Genomic DNA, 17,355 nt, shown 5'->3' on the forward strand with positions numbered 1-17,355 from the left:
GAGGAAAACAAAAAACTCACATGAAAAATAATATTCCAACCGTGCAGGTGTTATTCAAGCGTAACCGCTTTCGCTTCAGGTGCATTTCATAACACCAAGAGGAACGGGACAACAAAGCTTCCAATAACAAGGCACATGACGCAAAGCTACAGCAACCACAAACTAAATAAAACACAGCCTTTAACGCGTACGGCCTCTTGAACATGTCAATCAGGCGGAGGGCGGGAGGGTTGGGGTGATTGAGAGTGTGTTTGTGCATGGGTGCCTGTGCGTAGGTGGTTACGGCGGGGGGGGGCGGTAATGGGGCATAGGAGCAAGCAGCAGGGGAGCAGACATCTGATGTCCTTTTCCCTCCATTCACCCCATCAAGCTGTTGAGCTCTGGGAGTAGGACTGTGTGTGTGTGTGTGTGTGTGTGTGTGTGTGTGTGTGTGTGTGTGTGTGTGTGTGTGTGTGTGTGTGTGTGTGTGTGTGTGTGTGTGTGTGTGTGTGTGTGTGTGTGTGTGTGTGTCTGTGTGTGTTCTGGGCAAAATTTGCCCAGAAAGCGCTATGCTCCCTCTATTGCTGGGTGGGGTTTTTGTCTCTCCCCTCCCCTCTCCCCCCCTCTCCCCCTCTCTGTTATTAAGAGCTTGCTCAGTGTCAACGTAGAGGCTTGACGTCAGTCTTATTACAAAACATGGCCTCTGTCTGTGCCTCCGTCTGGGACTCTGTTGTTTGTCTGTCTCTCGGCCTAAGCTCTTTTTTTCCTCTCCCAGACTGAAGAGGCTTTCTGTTTGACTGAGGGCTTTAGATATGGCCTCGTGTAGCCTTCTGGCTCGTCTGGTGGCCACATGAGCTGCTGGACGGTTCCCAACGAGGAGATATGCCTGTGAGCTCTTCATAATAAGTCCGCTGTGTATCTGCTATCTAATGCCCTCTTTCAGCCCCCTGATGGTACGTATTTCCAGCGACACCAAAAGGAGAAAAAACGCCACGTCAAAATAACAATGTGCTCGTTGTTATAATACCAGAGACACAGTGCATTTCACACCCAGTCTCGCTCTGTCCTCCGATTTTATTTCAACACTGGGGCTAATTTAATTATTGAATTACTCGTCACGCAGTCCCGATTTCAGACTGCGCGCGCGTGCGTGCGTCTGCGTTTTAATCTTGGTTCCAAGGTAGAAAAAAAAGACATCTTATCCACTCCAACTCACACGAACTGTAAAGAATTGTAATGAGATGACTATTTTCCCACATGGTAGTGTGTGTATTGGGTGCGTAGATGTATATATACACACATTTTTGCAGCAACAACAACAACCGCCTTGCTTTCATGACCAACACAAGCAGCGTCTTTTCTCCGTAATAGCCTGTCAGCCTCAGGAGATACCGGCGTCTTTATCTACAGAGCCAGGTGCCACTGAGGGCGGGGGGGTGGGCTCCATCGGGGGGGGGGGGGGGGACACAGCAGCATCCATCACTCACATGTACCACTGCCCACAGCAGCTTTGATTTGGGCACCTAAAACATTTAAATTGGGGGTTGGGGGGGTCGCTATTATGCAAGCGTGCGCGTCGCAGCGTGTGAACAACCTGATGAACCAGCGCGTAGGCAGCGCTCCTCGACCGTGGTGGCCGCCGTTACCGCGGGCACCGTCGTTACCACTGGTAGCGTCATTACCGCGGGCAGCGTCGTTACCGCGGGTAGCGTCGTTACCGCGGGCAGCGTCGTTACCGCGGGCAGCGTCGTTACCGCGGGCACCGTCGTTACCGCGGGCAGCGTCGTTACCGCGGGCAGCGTCGTTACCGCGGGCAGCGTCGTTACCGCGGGTACCGTCGTTACCGCGGGCAGCGTCGTTACCGCGGGCAGCGTCGTTACCGCGGGCAGCGTCGTTACCGCGGGCAGCGTCGTTACCGCGGGCAGCGTCGTTACCGCGGGTAGCGTCGTTTCAGCGCCAGCCGTACGACCCCAACAGGAAACACTTACGCGCTGCCGCTGGGAGTACGATGACAGATGAAAGACTTTATTACTGAGATACGTTCTGTTGACTGGATGCTGCATCGTGTGTTGCTTGGAAAGAAAGAAAGAGTGAAAACATTGAGATGTTTTCACTCCTGTCAATGTCACCGTCAATGTCAACACAGCTGTAGCATTCAACAAAGAAACCGGTTCGGCAGTCAACAAACAACATGTACGTGTGGAGAATTCATGCCAATCTATTTCGTTTTGCGCCACAACTTCACACAATGGATCAGAAAACAACAAAAGGATGGAAGCTGGGAGCCTTTCCATGTTACCTTCCATATGGGACTGCCAGTAGCCATTCAATGCGGGCCGTACAGTATTGAAAGCTTCTGAATGAGTTTTAACAAGGATATGGAGAAGTCCAGCTTCAAGAAACGATCAGGATCTTCATGGGCAGCTACGGGAGTTACCTTTAGAATGTCAAGAGCACATCATAATGATGAGCTGCCCGGTCTGACAGATTCTATATTAATATTGATTCAATATCTACATATTGACCCAGCCACACACATGCACACAATTAATAATTACAAAGAAGAAGGTCATATTGGCATAAGAGTGTGTTGAGCGAGAGAGGGCGTGTGAGAGGCATCAATCATGTATGAGCACGGGTCTGAGACATTCTAGGGCTGTAATCCCTGAGTAATTATCAACATTTATCCCATGAAAGCTTAATTCTACCTCAACTTCTGTTTAGCTGTGCGATAAGTCATAATCGCAAGTTCAAAGGAAAAGCTGCAGAGGATCAATTCCTCAGCAGGGCTTCAAAGGAGAACCAGGAGTCTCTGTCGGAGTCACGGGAAGGAGAAACAGGAGTCTCTGTGACGGAGTCACGGGAAGGAGAACCAGGAGTCTCTGTCGGAGTCACAGGAAGGAGAACCAGGAGTCTCTGTCGGAGTCACGGGAAGGAGAACCAGGAGTCTCTGTCGGAGTCACGGGAAGGAGAACCAGGAGTCTCTGTCGGAGTCACGGAAGGAGAAACAGGAGTCTCTGTCTGAGTCACGGGAAGGAGAAACAGGAGTCTCTGTGACGGAGTCACAGGAAGGAGAAACAGGAGTCTCTGTGACGGGGAACAGAGTGACGTGGCAGCAGCATCCGGAAGGCTGGATGCCACACATTGTCTTAACAACACACACACACACACACTTTGGATTGGAGAACCATCGGGGGGGGGTTCACCAGTGATCTGAGCGGTGCCTAGAGACCGGCGTGTTGTTGGGGAGACGGGATTAGGAGCAGAGAGGAAGAGGCTGGACCTATCTGTCTGCACAGGAGGAGGGGCGTTTTGGGTGGTGCCGCTCTTGGAGTGGAGGTTATTGTTGGAGGAGCAGGAGGGGAAAGAAGAGACGGAGGACTATCTCTCTATTCCAGGCCTTCGCCAGGGGGCTTTACCAGCAGCAAATCAACATTCTCAACGTTTTCTAAAGAAAAGCTATCTCACTGCGGTCCGATAGCCGACTCAATCACTGTTCCGACACAAGGACACGGGGTCACGGCCCCGGCTCCCTCGCCCTGATTGTCGTGTCAGAAGTGAACTTTTTAAAATGGAGAGATTATTTCCCCAAAGTCAACAACATGTACACGAGTGCTTACTGCCTGGTGGAAGCTCCCCTCCAAGCACTCTCTCTCACACACACACACACACACACACACACACACACACACACACACACACACACACACACCAAACTCTTAAAAACACAGTCCCCTTCCTACCCCATTCATTTCCCGCTAGACAATTTTCCATTTGCACCTCCGACGGCCCCCATCCTCCTCCTAGATGTGATGTACAAATCAACCTGACAAGAAACACCACTTCTGGGCAGCTGCCCCCCCCCGTCCCCCAAACACCGCTCACGAGTGTCCCCGCCCCCCCGTCAGCCACCCGCCTGCCTTGGCCCTATGCATGCACCCCTCTGATTCCCCCTGATCTCTCCCTCTCTCCCCATCCCTCCAGGGAGCACAATGCCATCGCACTACGGGAAATAAATACATGAATAAAAAGGAGGCAAGCTAATACAACATTTCCATTTTATTTGTTACTTCTGAATGAGAGCTGAATGGTATTAAGAGGTGGGGAGGAGAGTGGACATGATTAAGACACAATGAAAGGAAAGGAGTGTGTGTGTGTGTGTGTGTGTGTGTGGGGGGCGGTGCTGTAGCTCGGCTGTTCTTTTGTTGGCGGGACAGCTTGTGGACGAGTCTATTTTGAATATCAAAAGGAGTTGAGGAACAGAGTGAAATAGATTAGGAATTGAGATATTACTACTACATCTCGGAGAGGTCGGAGGTCGGGACTGGGTGTGTGTGTGTGTGTGTGTGTCTGTGTGTGTGTGTGTCTGTGGCATGTACAGCTGAAGGAGACGAGGGAGGTTCAAGTGTGTATGGTTGTTTACGCCTGGACAAGATTGCATACACTGCAGTATGCGGGTCTTGAGTGTGTGTGTGAGTGTGAGTGTTCGCGTGTGTGTGTGTGTGTGTGTGTGTGTGTGTGTGTGTGTGTGTGTGTGTGTGTGTGTGTGTGTGTGTGTGTGTGTTCGGTTTCCTCTTTTCCCATACAGCAAAACCCATTATCAAAAAAACGTTTTCTCTGCGCAATATGGCGAAGCAGTGCAACGAACGGCCGCAACATAGGAAACGGATAAATAAATCAACAAACAGATAAATAAATCAACAGGGAAAGAAATGAAATTGAAAAGTCCATCAATGCATAATGCAGTGGGCGTCGGCCTAGGACCCGTGGTACCGCCCTGTTGACCAGCGGTACCCCGCCCCCCGCCAGACCACAGAGAGACAACAGTCAACAGGCAGAAGGTGTTTCCAGGTGTAGGGCTTCAGGAACAGAGGAGCCATGATAACATACATCCAAGCCAGGAAAATTGTTATCTTCATCATTTATTCATGTTGACTGTGATTGAACCCTGGTATGTTTCTGTGCAGCAGGTCCACACACACACACACACACACACACGTCCCTATACATGGCTCTGCTTCGCAAAGCATTTAACACTACCCTCCCGCACACACGCAGCGTGCACGTGGTCGTGCACCAGTGCACTAGATGCACACGGCTCCTGACGGCGAAGGCAGCCCAGATGTGACCACATATGGAACCTTAATAACCGCCTGTAGACGAAACGCTGGATTAATCCAAGTGTGCGAGGCGTGCCTCAGACGAGATGGCAAGTAATTAAGCCCCCTGCAAAGCCCTTTGTGTGTGGTTGTGTGTGTGTGTGTGTGTGTGTGTGTGTCTGCGTATGTTCGCTGCGCACACACACATGCGACACGCTCTAATATAGACAATGGCCACACATACGCGGCTCACCCTGGAGACAACACGCTACAAGACAATACAGATTAATTTCAAATTCATTAAGGATCAGACATGGGCTGATCCGCCTCAACCCATCACCACCACCTGCTAGTGGAGGAATGTATGGTGGCCCCCTAGAGGCCAAGAGAAGGACCCTCCAACACGCCATAGGAGGGTTCTACTGGGGCAGAGAGAGGCTCTGGGAGAGATGGTTCTACTGGGGCAGAGAGAGGCTCTGGGAGAGATGGTTCTACTGGGGCAGAGAGAGGCTCTGGGAGAGATGGTTCTACTGGGGCAGAGAGAGGCTCTGGGAGAGATGGTTCTACTGGGGCAGAGAGAGGCTCTGGGAGAGATGGTTCTACTGGGGCAGAGAGAGGCTCTGGGGGAGATGGTTCTACTGGGGCAGAGAGAGGCTCTGGGAGAGATGGTTCTACTGGGGCAGAGAGAGGCTCTGGGAGAGATGGTTCTACTGGGGCAGAGAGAGGCTCTGGGAGAGATGGTTCTACTGGGGCAGAGAGAGGCCCTGGGAGAGATGGTTCTACTGGGGCAGAGAGAGGCTCTGGGAGAGATGGTTCTACTGGGACAGAGAGAGGCTCTGGGAGAGATGGTTCTACTGGGGCAGAGAGAGGCCCTGGGAGAGATGGTTCTACTGGGGCAGAGAGAGGCTCTGGGAGAGATGGTTCTACTGGGGCAGAGAGAGGCTCTGGGAGAGATGGTTCTACTGGGGCAGAGAGAGGCTCTGGGAGAGATGGTTCTACTGGGGCAGAGAGGCTCACCTCTCGGTGCTCCCTGATCAAAGACGGCGGCCCGAGAGAGACGAGTTGTCAACACAATGTCTGACCAGTGGCCCCGGTGCCAACAGAGGCTTTGAGAGAGCAGGTGGGCAGCTGTGAACACCGCCTTTGTACTCGGTTTAATGCCAGCAGGATGGAACAAGGTAAAGCACTTGTGTATCAGAAGCAGAGGTTTGGTAGTTTGGAGGTTTGGGCTAAAATCCGCCTGCGAGACTCAGGTAAGATAGCAGTGAGGCAACCAAGGGAAACGTCTAGATGGGTGCTTCCTAGCCAGGGATATAAAGTGCTTATTTAATGACAGAAGTGAAGACGGAGTCGGTGGAAATTGGATGCGGATCGAATTACACGACGCTTACACTCCCCTTACCTGATGCTTTGGCTGTGTGGGGTTAGCCCCTAAAAGGATAGGAAGCGAGACTGATGGAGACACCAGCAAAGGGCTGGCACGACCTCAGAGCACACAGTAATCCGTCGGCCAGAAGAGGACTCAATATTCTGTTTCCCTGCTGTTTTCTTTACTCTCTTCGTCTTCACTTTTCATTTGAAGTGAGAGAGTGAGTTCTCAGCCCTGACGTCTAAACAAATATTTTTCTAATTTCTTCCTTCAGAAACCCTTTAATAGCCTCAACCCTGGCGCCCGGAAGAAAACAATGACTTTCAACCCCCTCCCCTCCTCTCCATCACCCATCCCCAAACACACACACACACACACACACACACACACCACAATATTTCCCATCACTCGTCCCTTTCCTTTTTTCAGGATCATCTCTCCCTCCTCCTCCTCTTTGTAGTCGCCCAGGCCTCGGCCACGCTCCAGTGTCCGCTGCCAAGCATTGTGACAGTCCAAATGAAAGCCCAGAGAAATCTCATCTTCTTATGAACGCTCCGGGGCATTCCCGACTCGTGGGTCTTAAAGAAGCAGAGAAAAAAAAAGAAGGAGAGAGGGAAAGGAGCGAAAACACCCTTTCTCAGTCATCTCCGTGTGGCACAAGCAGACAGCGGCGCCCGGTAACTAAGCTGTTATTTCCACACCGTCGGGGCTTTAAAGTTAATCAATGCTTGGTGCGCATGTGTGATTGGCCACGGCGGGGGCCTTTCTGCATACGCACACATCCCCACACTGTGGCTCCTCTCTTTTTTCTCTTTTCGTAATGAAGAGGAATGACTGGAAGCCGTTAAATGTCCTCCACTACCCGAGATACCGAAATGTGATCTTTGAATACTCACACATACCTCAAGCGAAACGCTTTCATGCTCAGTTAAGATTTAATACCTTGCGGCAACACATCCAGCTGTCAGTGTGCTTATCTTGAAATGAAATTTATCTTGTGTTTAAAGTCTGGAAGAGTGAACTGGAAATCAGGCATGCATTGTCAGAGGAAATGCTTTCCACTATTGCGTAAAGGTGCTCAGGTGGGTTGTCGACAGATTTTAAAGGAAACATTTGGGGGTCCCAGTGCAACGGCTAATTGTTTCTTCATCTTCACTCTCATCTAGATAATATCATCGAGGAGCAAGGAGTGCATTTAGCGGGGAAAAAATGAAACAAAAAGAAACAGTGAAACCTGCCGGTAAACATCGTCGTCACACTGCCCTGATTGAAACCTCAAGGTCTCACGCACACACGACTACGGGGACAGAGACGGAGATAGAGGAAAAGAGAGCGAGAGAAGGCAAAATACGAACGAGAGAGCGGAAGTGGTGAAAAGGAGGTGATGTTCCCCTGGGAAAAGCTGTATGGTCAGCTCGCTGTCAGATTGTGTGTGTGCGCGCAAAGCAAAGATAAAAAAATATATATATATATAAGCCCTGAGCCAGCAGTGAGATCCTGTAGTCGACCAGGCTCTCCTCAGCCTCTTCAGACCCACCTGCTCCCACCCTGCCCCCCCCCGCTCCTCTTTCCCTCAATCCAACGCGTTCGTCTTTGTAAAGCCTGCCACTAGCCAGTGATAGGCCCTAGTACTAAACATACGAGTCTTCCCAAATCTCTCCAATACTCAGCGGACAGCTGGCCTGCGTCGCTGTGAAGCGAGTCCATCCCACTGGACCACAACTCCACCCTGAGCTCCGGGCTCTTATCGCATCGCAGAGTGCCGCCTTACGTTACCTTACCCTCATTGTGTTGCCCTTCGTTGTTTGTTTCCTCCAACACCGCGTTCTGTTCCTACCGTCAGATTGCCACCATTGGGCAAGTTTTGACATGTATGCAAGAAGTAACCCTTCAGAAAATAATTCCTTGAAAAGCAAAACTCATGCTATCACATTGACACACGGGAAGAGTAATGTGGATACAATGTAGACAAGCAAAACGTCAAGCTGTGATAAGTTGAGAAACCTCACACACACAAGAACAATTTCTAAAATATGAAAGCCCAGAGCATTCCCAATCCCTGAAAAATACAAGAGTAGGGGAACTCAGTGAAACCTCGTCCCTAGATCAATACTTTCCCTTCCGAGGTATCCATTTCATCCCCTCACCCAAACCGCTCGGCACGCCTCCATTCTCCCACACTGCTCCCTGTCTTCTCCAACCAGGGAACCTCTTCCCTCACCTCTCAGCCAACGTTCCCAATTGTTGCACCTTTACATTCTTTAGTTCTACAACAAGCCGGCCTTTATTCCATCTCTCCCGCTCCCTATGAGAATCCCTTTATTCCATCTCTCTCTCCCTATGGGAATCCCTTTATTCCCTCTCTCTCTCTCCCTATGAGAATCCCTTTATTCCCTCTCTCTCTCTCTCCCTATGGGAATCCCTTTATTCCATCTCTCTCTCCCTATGGGAATCCCTTTATTCCCTCTCTCTCTCTCCCTATGAGAATCCCTTTATGCCCTCTCTCTCTCCCTATGGGAATCCCTTTATTCCCTCTCTCTCTCTCCCTATGAGAATCCCTTTATGCCCTCTCTCTCTCCCTATGGGAATCCCTTTATTCCCTCTCTCTCTCTCCCTATGAGAATCCCTTTATTCCCTCTCTCTCTCCCTATGGGAATCCCTTTATTCCCTCTCTCTCTCTCCCTATGAGAATCCCTTTATTCCCTCTCTCTCTCTCCCTATGAGAATCCCTTTATTCCATCTCTCTCTCCCTATGGGAATCCCTTTATTCCCTCTCTCTCTCCCTATGAGAATCCCTTTATTCCCTCTCTCTCTCTCCCTATGAGAATCCCTTTATTCCCTCTCTCTCTCCCTATGAGAATCCCTTTATTCCCTCTCTCTCTCCCTATGAGAATCCCTTTATTCCCTCTCTCTCTCTCCCTATGGGAATCCCTTTATTCCCTCTCTCTCTCTCCCTATGGGAATCCCTTTATTCCCTCTCTCTCTCTCCCTATGAGAATCCCTTTATTCCCTCTCTCTCTCTCCCTATGAGAATCCCTTTATTCCCTCTCTCTCTCTCCCTATGAGAATCCCTTTATTCCCTCTCTCTCTCCCTATGAGAATCCCTTTATTCCCTCTCTCTCTCCCTATGAGAATCCCTTTATTCCCTCTCTCTCTCTCCCTATGAGAATCCCTTTATTCCCTCTCTCTCTCCCTATGAGAATCCCTTTATTCCCTCTCTCTCTCCCTATGAGAATCCCTTTATTCCCTCTCTCTCTCCCTATGAGAATCCCTTTATTCCCTCTCTCTCTCCCTATGAGAATCCCTTTATTCCCTCTCTCTCTCTCCCTATGAGAATCCCTTTATTCCCTCTCTCTCTCCCTATGAGAATCCCTTTATTCCCTCTCTCTCTCTCCCTATGGGAATCCCTTTATTCCCTCTCTCTCTCTCCCTATGAGAATCCCTTTATTCCCTCTCTCTCTCCCTATGAGAATCCCTTTATTCCCTCTCTCTCTCCCTATGAGAATCCCTTTATTCCCTCTCTCTCTCTCCCTATGAGAATCCCTTTATTCCCTCTCTCTCTCCCTATGAGAATCCCTTTATTCCCTCTCTCTCTCTCCCTATGAGAATCCCTTTATTCCCTCTCTCTCTCTCCCTATGAGAATCCCTTTATTCCATCTCTCTCTCCCTATGGGAATCCCTTTATTCCCTCTCTCTCTCCCTATGAGAATCCCTTTATTCCCTCTCTCTCTCTCCCTATGAGAATCCCTTTATTCCCTCTCTCTCTCCCTATGGGAATCCCTTTATTCCCTCTCTCTCTCTCCCTATGAGAATCCCTTTATGCCCTCTCTCTCTCCCTATGGGAATCCCTTTATTCCCTCTCTCTCTGTTCAGCCCTGGCCTGACCCTGGCCGCCTGGCTCCTCACCTTGCAGCTCTCCGCTCTTGGTGTACAGCTCTCTCCGCTGCTCCCTCAGGTAGGCGCTCATGCTGATGGCGTGAGAGGACGACTCAAACCTGCAGGACACACGACACACGAGTGAAGGAGGAGAACCACCGCCGGCACTGGTAGGAGCTACATCCCTGGGCAGCGCTTCAGTCGTCCAGTGTTACTAGCACAAGGATCACACCTTGTGCTAACTCATAAAGGGTGGTTGAGGTTCAAATCAAGGTTAAATCAAAGGCATTTAAAAAAATGCCTTTGATTTAAAAAGTGGAGTTTTAATGTTAAGGAGTCTGTTTACATTTGCAGAGTTCGAGTGAGATCACTTGGGATCCATTTGAGCCAATAAGAAACAGCAGTGAGATTAGCCTGTGCTTCAGTTGTGACGGGGATTGCTGTAGCAGTGAGTATCCCAAAGTTACCAGACATATGAACCCACTCCATTAGTAAAATCTACACTAGATTTAAATCCTACATTAGATATAGATCAGTCACTAAGATGAAGTTGAAGTGTGTTTCTTACTTGAAGAGGGACTGCTTGGCGCGCTGGGGTCTCTTCTTGGCAAAGAAGGCAGCGAACTCACTGCCGGTGCTGGCGTAGGAGAGCTGGCTAGAGGTCTCTGAGGCACCGCGGCTGTTCTTCACGTCCAGGTAGTCCATGAGCAGGACCTGGAGAGCACCACAACCAGTCAGTCACTAGGCCAACCGGAGCCCCGTGTCGCTGCTGGGATACCATTTCTCAAGGTAACAGAAGAAGCCCCAGCTAATAGACAAAGGAGAGTAGAATACATTTAAGGGAAGGATAGAAACTAAAATATGCAAAACCCTCAATCGTCAATAGGACAGGCACGAACACCGAGTAGCCAACTCAAGACAAGATAAAAGAGACAAAACCATGTAATTATTATATTGTGAAGCGTTAAAGTTATATTTCAAATCGTGTCCATGTCCTAACCTTCTCAGTGCTCACTTATTGAATGACAACGCATTCACTTGAGAATGTAATACTGTTTACACTTTTCAAACTGTCAACCTATTGTTTTTCCCTGTCCTCGGAAAAAGAGGTTGTATCCACAGATAGAGAAGGCAAAAAAAAACAACATAATGCACGACACTTTGCTGCAACAGGAAGTGCAAAAAACGTCCTAAATGGGAGGAATCCAAACGACAGCCAAGACTGATCCAAAAACATTGACAGGACTGGATGAATTTGACGACGGCCATTAAAGTCCCATCTTCCATTTCCCGATCTGTCTACTTGATCCATGGTGTAACACATCAGCGTGGCATCACGGCTCATAAAACTCTTATCAACTTCTAACAATAGCCGCCATCCCATACATTCCCGTCCTGGCATTGGACTTGGCCTACTCCATCATTCTATCTCTGCGCGGTTCTTACCGGGACTCACATTTACGCTCATTTTTCAAACGCTCTCATCCTTCAGCGCGTTCCTCTTCCGTCCTCCCCACCCCCCCCCATCTGCCCCATCTCTCCTCTTTCTTATCTAACTCCAAACCTCGTCTGAACACGTATGTTCCTGAAATAGCCGTGCGTTTCTAATAGCTCCATCATTTAGCAGGCCCATTTAGCCTGCGTTCGTTCTGACGTAGGGGTGGCGGCTGGCCCGGCCCAAAGTGGAACAGAAGTAATGGCCAACCAGATGGAAATCCATCCCACGTGTAATGATGTAATTAACGCCCCAGAGAAAGACCCCTCTCTCCACCAACCACCCCAGGCCGGCAGCGAACGGGAAAGCCTCCACAAGCCGGCAGCGGGGCGAATGTGGCACACAGGTATGCATACAGCTCCCCAATTTGGGGTCCGGAAGCCCTACTATGTTAACGCTGAACATCTGAGGTGATAATGGTTAATTCTAAATGGACTATAGATATAGTGCTTTCCTAACTAGTAGAGACTCAAAGCGCTCTACAAAATTGCCTAACAAGCACCCATTCATGCACACATTCACACAGAGCGACAGCCAGCTCGTTTGGAGCAGTTAAGGTGAGGGGTCTCGCTCAGGGACACCTCGACGCTCAGAGAGGAGGAGCTGGGGATCGAACCAGCAACCTTCTGGTTACCAGCCAACCCGCTAATGCACAGAGCCTTGGCTGTTGCATATGGTCATTCCAGCTAATGAAGCTTCATTTCAATTCTCCAAAACAACGTACTGAAAGTCTTACTGCGGCACCAACACATAAACACATTCTAACAGACCCACACAAACGTTTGCGCTTGGGACCCGCTCGCTCTTGCCTCCCTTTGGAGACACTTGGGTGTCTGCTCGTTGCTAAATCCGGTGTCCGCGGCTAATCCCATCAGCGCATTAATTACTGATGAGCTGATGGAGCAGGGCCTACGGCCAGCTAGCGAGCTAACGCTGCGGCAGGCGGGCTACAATGTAAGCTCAGGGCAAATGATTAAATGAAGTGGACTGCAATGAAAGACATTGAAACTGGTGTAATGTAAGCATTGGATTTGCTGAGACCAGAATGTGGTTAAAATATAAATTTTATTCTGTTTACGTATCAGTTCACCTGGACTACTGTATAAAGTCTTACCTTGCATTCCTCCGTAATGACACGAGACATTTAACTGTGCAGGAAGCAGACAAACCACCAAGAGCAGTTTACATCAGAAAATAATCTCAATTCTATCATTAGAAACAAAACCACGTTGTCTTGGAAACAGGTTATCCTCGTTCCCGGGTTACTTTTTGCTGCAGCTCCTCTGGATAACAAATTTGGGAGGTGCATTTATGTGAAAAAATTGACAAAAAAAAACATTTGAATCCAATAAATGTACCCATTGCAAACTAATTAGAAAGAAATTCTGTGGCTTTGCAAACTTCACACAAAGTTTTGCAAGAAGACAAATTAAAATGTTGGCGATGCCTGGTAACAGTAAGTGAGTTAGACTCTTCTATCTTATTATAATAGTGCTGCATGTACCCATCTATCATCCCACCCACACACAATCTAATCAAAATCACTTGCTGGCAACAGTTTGTGTGTGTACCTATATGAGCACATCTGAACATCCACACGTTCATGTGGTTCTACGCACACACACACACACACACACACACACACACACACACACGTTAATGTGCCTAGATACAATGTGCAGGACCACTCACTTCCTGCCTGCCTCTTTCCTGTCAAGTCGAACTAACACAATCTTATTAAATTCCCATTTAATCCAGCCACAGCCCATCACTTCCTGCAGCGGGTGCTTCTCCCTGCTCCCATTACCTCTCATTACTGCCACCTTCAGGAGGGGGGGCTCATTAGTGTCTCAGGGAGGGGCGGAGCCTCGTCTTTAGAGAACTTACACCAGTACGGTCGCCTTCAGCGCAGAGTCAGCACTGGCCGAGACATGGGAGCCAATGGGAGGGAGGGGGGGAGAGAGAGAGAGAGAGAGAGAGCGAGAGAGAGAGAGAGAGAGAGAGAGAGAGAGAGAGAGAGAGAGAGAGAGAGAGAGAGAGGCAAAAAGGCAAAAAGGCTCACAAACTAGGGACAGAGACCCCAAGGGGCAGTAGAAAAAGAAAAGAGAAACAGAGAGAGAAAGTGAAAGAGAGACAGTAAGAGAGACAGTAAGAGATAGGAAAGAGAGAGAGTAAGTGAGCCAGAGCGCCAGAGGTCCCTCTGTCACAGACAGCTTAGGGATGATGAACAGCAGCATTATCACAGCTGCCAAAACAAAGAGCTGCCCCGGTCTCCGCTTCCTGAGCCAGGCAGCGGTAGGCGCAGCAGAGCAACCGATCAGCCAAGCGCAGCCGCGCTGGGAGACCATGTGACACAAACAAACACATCAGCTCCGCCACCCCCTCCCCAGGCGAGCACTGGGAGAAAATAACATAAGATAACATTTTGAATTGGTCGGTGGAAATCACTAAAGGGTTCTACATTCTGATGGACATGCACGACATCGCCATTCACGGTAAAGTGTTGGAGAACATCGTTTGATCGGTGTGCATGTGCAGCGCACAGAGGCACACAGGCACAGTAACACAACCACAGACACACACAATCACAGACACACACAGGACCTAAATCCTAATGGAAATTTAAATTCAATCTATTGATTTGAATGCAGCAACTTCATCATCGTAGTGGGAGCATTATCTGCACAAAAGCTAAAAAGTCTATTTTGGAAATTTATTAAAAGGTCTGCATTTCTTTCTCACTCTGCACCGTGTCCTCTGCATTGTTTTTTGCGTTATTAAATTAATGAATGCCCTCATCTGACGTTCCATTGTTGTTCCTTAGAACCTTACAGCAGCCCCCGCCTCCACACCGCAATTTATTGTGACTTTATTGCCCTTTGTATATGTTTGTCTTTGTTATTATTAACTTATTATGTGATAAATTTCATCGGTAATCGTTCCGACAAGTAGCGCAAGGCCCTTTGAGCTGCACATTCTGGTGCGAAGTGTTTGGGACTAAATAAATGTGCAATAACAAAAGTATGAAAGGTACAATCCAATACAAATATTATTATCATCGTGATTATAGTTATTATTTGTCAGAGGGACCAGGTTTGAATTATTTCTGCAACGGCACAGAAATGAGCCTTAAGGAGCGGCCTGGGCAGGCAGGGAAAGACTGCGTGGAACCGATGTGAGGAGCATCTGTGTAGAACAGGAAGTGTGAAGAGATGTGAGGAAACAGCTTTTCACACCAGGTAAGCAGACCCAGCCAAGAAAGCACATAACTAGTCTTGCGTGTGTGCGTATGTGTGCATTTGTGTGTGTGCGTGCGTGCATGCACAAGTGTGCATGTGCGTGCGCCTGCATGAGGGGCAGGTGTGTGTGCGTTCATTATTTCCGCCTCTATTGAGCGTAATTATATAAACTAGCCAAGCCCCCAACCACACTAGCCTAGAGAGACTTCGGAAGCGTCCCAAATTCAGTCTGAGCCCACTGAGCTGTGTGGACATATTATATTTACCAAGGGAGTCAGGGGCAGGGGCGAGGGGGGGGAATGATTCCCGGAAGTGTGGCTCTGTAATTCAACATTGGCCCTCTGTGTCGGCCGGGCCCTGGAGAGCTCTCGGCGCCAGGGGCCGGGCTGCGAGGGGCAGTGGCAGCGTCTGCCTGATGAGCGGCGTCCGTCCCTGCACTCTCTCCATTAGCACCCTGACCAGCCTGATTAGCAGAACAAACCAGCGGGACCAGCCAGAGAAACACCAGGTAAAGGCTTCCAGGTACGCATGTGTGCTCCGAGAGGTCAATCAGACGGCAATAATAGGCCAACGCACGTTTCTAATTTACCCCCCCCCCCCCCCCCCGGTCCTTTTGTTTCCCTCCTAATGATAAAAACAAGCGGGCAAACCCGCGTCTCGTCGATCGTTCATGCAGGCGTTGGAATAAACATCCTTATTGTGAGTCCCCAGGAGACATGCGTGCCCGAGGCCTCACCCACATCCATGTACCGCCGCAGAGACCTCGCCTGCTAGGGGCGGTGGTGTAACGCTGGAGCAGCAGACGGAACTCATTTACACCGGGGTTAGCGGAGGCGCTCTGAACAACACAGTAACAAACGTGTTGCCATTATTACTGTGATGCACACACACATGTGGATAAATAAGCATTAGCTACCCCATTTAACGTCAAATATACAATGCATGAGATGTTTATGATAAAATCCGGGGAATTCAAAAGAAAAATCTGCATGTCAAAAACCCCAGGGTCTTATTTACAACCCCTGTGCACCACAAAACGGCTGATTTATGATACAAACTCGACGGGAGAATGTGGTGATTGAAGCCAGATCGAGTAATGACGGCTCTCAGACATTTAATTCCACTTAATATCAAACGTTAATTATAGACACACGCTATAATAAACCTCCAAACCAGCAGTATAATTCGTACTTTGTACCGAGCCATAACTACTCCAAAAGCACTCAACTTTCAATTTGAAAAAATATATAGCCTAAGCACACTCACAACTTATATCAAAGACTGCTCAATATTTCATCAGTGCTGTACCTCCAGCCCCTCCCCAGGCCAAAGCAGAGAGCAGAGGGACGTATGGGCTGGGACTGATGCAATAACCATCCTCCGTTGTTCAAGTACAAGATTAGATCAAATAACGCTAAAGAATTGCCTTGCAGAGCGCATATATATTTGGAATAATATCTACTAGTGTGCATATATCACCAAGCATGATATCAGGTGTTAAATTGTTTTTGTGTGCTGAAATCGCTGCAGTGAACAGGACCTTCCTCACTGCAGTCAGTGCAGCAGCAAAGTGTTGCCATTCACTGCCTTTTGTTTGTTTTCTGACCTCCTTGCTGTGGCCATCAGACCATGTGTGCTTCTTGACCTCCACCTCACCCACAAGCACCTCCATGTCTGTCAGAAGAACTCTTCGTCTTCCTTTTGGACTGTTGCCATGATTTAGCGTAATGTTCCATTGATCAGAAGGCTTATTTATATGCATAATCATTCATGCGGTGCCTTTATCACGTATGGTTAAGGTGGTTATTTGGGTGTGTAGATGGCAGTAGAAAGGAAATTTGCACACGCACATTATTTTAAATTCACACAACTTTTGCCTTTTGTGCACATGTACGCTTTTAGTATGGATCTTTTGCCCCTTTTTATGTACGAGTCCCCCAAGGGAATTGGGTCCCAAACACAGACACGTTCACAGCAGGAGTCAGGTAGATGTTATGCTATGATACGCTATGTTGCTCCACACCACCTCGGCGACTTCAAACTGCGATAGCAGTCATGAGCACAGAGCGAAACGTTGACACGTTGATTAAAACGCTGACGCGATGAGAGAACAAGGCGATGGTGGTTCGCTCAGGGTCTAATTAAAAGCCAGAGCAAGCAATCCCTTTCGTCAGGCATCTCTCCCTGGCAGCTCCCCTGGTCTCACTCCCCTGGTCTCACTCCCCTGGTCTCACTCTTCTGGTCTCACTCCCCTGGTCTCACTCCCCTGGTCGCACTCCCCTGGTCGCACTCCCCTGG

General features: G+C 49.0%; 1 protein-coding gene across 1 annotated transcript in view; it reads right to left on the bottom strand.

Moving 5' to 3' along the window:
• exoc4 (exocyst complex component 4) overlaps positions 1–17,355 on the bottom strand; it is a 115,181-nt gene that overhangs the window by 72,269 nt on the left and 25,557 nt on the right. Inside the window, exons 9-10 of the mRNA XM_079756215.1 lie at positions 10,892–11,037; positions 10,354–10,442 (exon numbers count right to left, since the gene is read on the bottom strand). Coding sequence (XP_079612341.1) covers positions 10,354–10,442; positions 10,892–11,037 — 235 coding nt within the window. The remainder of the gene's footprint in view (positions 1–10,353; positions 10,443–10,891; positions 11,038–17,355) is intronic.

The sequence above is a fragment of the Pollachius pollachius genome (genome assembly GCF_949987615.1).
Source record: "Pollachius pollachius genome assembly, chromosome: 18".
NCBI classification, from domain to species: domain Eukaryota; kingdom Metazoa; phylum Chordata; class Actinopteri; order Gadiformes; family Gadidae; genus Pollachius; species Pollachius pollachius.